The 4,322-nt window shown below is 44.7% G+C and overlaps 1 protein-coding gene across 1 annotated transcript; it reads right to left on the bottom strand.

The window, feature by feature from the left end:
* Positions 1-473: 473 nt before the first annotated feature.
* Positions 474-2,116, bottom strand: CARTPT (CART prepropeptide). Its single transcript, XM_006900037.1, has 3 exons — positions 1,961-2,116; positions 1,463-1,546; positions 474-581 (listed from the first exon to the last, which is right to left on the bottom strand). Exons 1-3 carry the CDS (start codon positions 2,114-2,116, stop codon positions 474-476), a joined length of 348 nt encoding a protein of 115 aa, XP_006900099.1.
* Between the last annotated feature and the right edge of the window lie 2,206 nt (positions 2,117-4,322).

The following is a 4,322-nucleotide window of genomic DNA, read 5'->3' as shown; positions in this document are numbered from 1 at the left end:
CTGCTTAAATTACTTAGGAGAAACAACAATGCATGATGAGCAATTATTAAAAACACTTTATTATGCATAATTTGTACATGCTCAATCTGTCTTTCTTGAGGAGGTTAATTTCCCAAATGATGATGTCATCTACTCAGATTAACTAGATCTAATTTTCATCCTGTCACACCACATAGAAAAATACAGTTTTCAAAGCTAAATTCTCCTTCTTTACACAAAAATACACAAGAGCATATTAGACAAAGAAAATGAAAAAAAGAAAACTTTGCACACATAGCAATATCATATGAGGCATTACCCTTCACACAGTAACATCTAATGTGTTCTTTTATTTGGAAACAACAGGGAAAGAGCCCCTTCACCCTCAAAGGGAAGTGCAAACTTTGTTGCCAAAGCCAAACTCCAGGGATAAAGGTGTGGTCCTCTGGGAAAAATAAAGGGAGTGAGATGAATGGAGGCAGGTGGGGGGCCTTTCATAAGCACTTCAGGAGAAAGGAATTGCAGGAGGTTCCTCGGGGACAGTCGCACAGCTTCCCAATCCTGGCTCCTTTGCGCACAGCACACTGCTCGCCAGCATCACACTGCAAAAAACATGCATGTGGTCATCCAACATGAGCAAAGCCAGGCTTCCAATAGACATTCAGTGCATTTATTGTCTTTGGGAGGGATAAATGGATTCCTCCCCTCTCCACCATGCAAGTGGTCTCACCCTTACCATTTCAGATGGATTATACAAAAGTAAAAATTAAACCCTTTTTTTAAAAAAAGTATTGTATCACTCTTTTCCACATTTTTAGGAGAAAAAAAATCACTTTCCTGGCTCCTTTTCTTGTTCATCCAAGGAAAAATTCAACCAGACCCTTTGTCTAAGAAATGAGCAATAGGTCTGACCCCTGGTGTCACTTCCCCCCTCCTCCTCATTGGAAGAAGGGAGAGAGAGAGAGAGAGAGAGAGAGAGAGAGAGAGAGAGAGTTCACATGAATTAACGAATTATGTCATTTACTTGATGTTATCCAAGGAAATGTGTCCAGTACTGAATCATTCCTTTTTACCCTAGGACTTTAGATTTTTTTAAAAAAGAACAAAAAAACAACTGGCAATGTTGCAGAAGGTAGGGAGAAACTGGGGGAGCGAGAACAGAGGAGATTCAAGGATCTCCCAATTCTAAGACTTTCTGGTGAAGTGACCCTGAAAGTTTTGTCTCAGAAAACGCTATTTCTCACACAGAACCCCAAACTGGGTATTATTGGCATGGTTGTTTGGTTTTCTGAAATGTTAAGTCTCCCTTTTACTTTCAGAGACCAAGGAAAGGAGGTGAAGGTCAGAGAGAGCCCACAGAATTCCACAAGCTCTGTATCTGAATTATTTAACCATATCTTAGGGAGAAAGTCGAGTATGACATACAAATTGGTGTATTTTCTCTTAGGAAAACATGGGCAGGGAATGGCCCCCAGAACCTTACCATAGGGACTTGACCATACTTCTTCTCATAGATCGGAATGCGTTTACTCTTGAGCTTCTTCAGGACTTCCTGCAGCGCTTCAATCTGCAATACACCGCCCTAGCATGAAGTTGCTGCCTTGGCTGCGAGCCCAGCCCAGGTGTTCGCCTCTGCCTAGTTGCAAGGAACCCTGGCCACAAACACTTTCTGCCAATCGGACTCTGTAAAAGCTCTGGGGTGAAAAGTTAGCGAAGGGAGCTATCCCAGGTACTGCAAAGAGAGTTGCTGAGAAGAGGACTATATTGTTCGAAATGGAAGAACAGAGACCTTGTTTTTCAGAACGCCTGGAGCCCATGTACCATGCTTACAATGTTCGGATAGCAAGCAGGCACATGAGCTTTGTGCTCAGCTCCCCATGCCCTGTCTCTGGAAATGGGAGTTGGGGCTGGGAGGTAGAAGGGCGTGCAAAGGGACTGAAAGGCAACACCTCAGGGGCTCCAGGGCGAAGGGGATACCGACCAGTTCCTTCTCGTGGGAAGCGTCCTCCACGGTGGAGTAGATGTCCAGGGCCCGGGGCTGAAGCTCGGCTTCCTCCTGAGCTCGAGTGCCCAGCAGAGGTAACAGCAACAGGGCGGCGCCCAGGAGGGGTAGCAGGCGCAGGCGGGGGCTCTCCATGGTGCTGAAACTCGCGGTTGCTGGGACAGCCGGAGATCCCGCCTTTTATAGCAAGCCTGAGCGGTGTTGGAGAGAGAGAAGGGAGGGGGCGAGCTAGGAAAAGAGTATGGAGGAGGGTCCAGGTCAACCGTCTGTAGGCAGCGCTCCGCCGCTGCTTGACGTCAATGCCCGCCGGGCTCCAGGCGCCCGGGAACGTGGTTCTGCGCAAAGCTTGGCTAAAGAGCAGACAACAAGGACCTTGTGCCCCAAAATATGGCCAAACCTACCTCAAAGGGCTCCTGAGGGAGTCGGGGGTGAGATGAAGCGGGTGGGCGATGGATGAGGAATGAGGAATGGGAGGGGGCTAAGAAAGGGAAAATGCCTTCAGGGAAAGAAACAAGAAAGAAGGGGGGAAAAAGTCCCTCCCCATCACCTAGCAGTGGTGACAGCCTCACGATCTACCTTGCCAATCCTGACTTGTCCCTCACCCCTGCCTGAGGTGTGACAGTAAGAATGCTGTTGAACACCTTACTAGGTAGACGCTCTGGGCCCAGAAGGCAAACATAACACACGAGAGAAAGATAAATCAGGGCCTTCTCTAAAATGGGTTCCTAAAAAGGAGGCAGGAGAAATAAACCAATTTCAACTGAAGATGGTAAAGGAAAAGCAGAGAACAGGGCTTTGGCTGCAAACTTGCCTTTTCTGCTTGCAAGCTATGTGATTCTGAACAAAATAAAGAAGCTGACTAAGCTTTATCTTTTAATGGTTTAAAACTACATACATTAGGTGACATTAAAGATTAGGTATATAGTACTCCTAGCCCTTGGCACAATAAACATTAACTTTCCCTCTCTTTCCACTTTGAACTTTGAGGTTTCCCAAGGAAGTAGTCATAAGAAATATCTTTCTCTAAGGCAAATTGAACCATCTCCAGAACCTTATCTAATTCCCAGCCCTCACTCACCCCATCTTCTAACTCACATACCCAAGAAAATTTCTAGAAAGAAAGGGAATGGAGTGAAATTGTAGCTTTCTGGTTATGAAAAGTCAAAAATCAAAATTCTTCAGGAACTTATGAAGACAAGTTTGTTTGTCTGTTTCTTTGAGGTTTTTTAAAGGTTGCCATCCTTGGGATGTGAATACAGATGGAAGTTTCCGCAGAGCCTCTTTTCTTCTTAGACCTAAAGGTCTATACCATCTGCTGTATGTGAGGCTTCTCTCATCATACCGTCTTTCCCTCAGCAACTCCATTACCACCAACCCATCTCTGGACAGTTGCTCCCGTTAAGCTACTTCTTATCTCCTAGCCACCACCTCTATTCCCTTCCAACTCGGGTTTCACCAACAGTCTAATAATGCATCAATGGCTTCTCTACTAAGTGCAGAATCTAACTTCCTCACTCTGGTTTATATGGTGTACCTTGATTTGCACTCCCTCAACCTTACCACTCCACCCCAGAACTCTCCGTTATAGACTCACTGTCCTTCTTTTAGGTCCTCTAACTGTCCAAGTTCATTCTCATTTCAGAGCTTGCAACTCATTGTTCATTTAGCCTGTGTCTCCAAATAGCTAGCACCATCTTGTCATCCAAATATTAACTTAATGAGGCCTTTGAGCTGTGGTGCTCGAGAAGAGTACTGTATATACCATGGACTGCCAGGAGAACAAACAGATTCATCCTGGAGAGGATTAAACAAGCTTGCCCATTGGAGGCAAGGATTCTGATTCTCCATCTGACATACTTTGGGCATGTTGAGAGGAGGGACCAGTCCTTGGAGAGGGACATTATCTTTGGGAGGATGGAGGGATAGCACAAGAGGGCAAGATCCTTGATGAGATGGATTGACTCAGTGATTGGAGTGATGGGGATAGGTGTGTTGGAGACAGTAGGGTTGGCTCAGGATAGAGCAGGGTTTAGAGCTATTGTACATAGGGTTGCTATGAATCACAAGCAACTCAACAGCACATAACAACAACAACAACATCCTTTATCACACTTTCTATAGTATCTGCCCATGGATTTATGTTCCCTCAAATTGGGTTGTAGGTAATGTGGGTCATGAAAATTCTTAATACATTGTTGATCATTTCATTTATCACGTATTTAAATGTCACTCAAACACACACTGAAAAATCAATCAAAAAAATTATCATCTCCTTGATGAATAGCATACATATTAACAGCCTCAAAATATTTAGCTATGGAATAAATCCTACTTGAAAATT

Source organism: Elephantulus edwardii, unplaced genomic scaffold, assembly GCF_000299155.1.
Source record: "Elephantulus edwardii isolate Elephantulus edwardi_28Jun2011 unplaced genomic scaffold, EleEdw1.0 scaffold00271, whole genome shotgun sequence".
Taxonomy (NCBI): Eukaryota; Metazoa; Chordata; class Mammalia; order Macroscelidea; family Macroscelididae; genus Elephantulus; species Elephantulus edwardii.
Note: the sequence above shows the minus strand (reverse complement) of the source record. Positions and strands in the feature narration are given on the sequence as shown.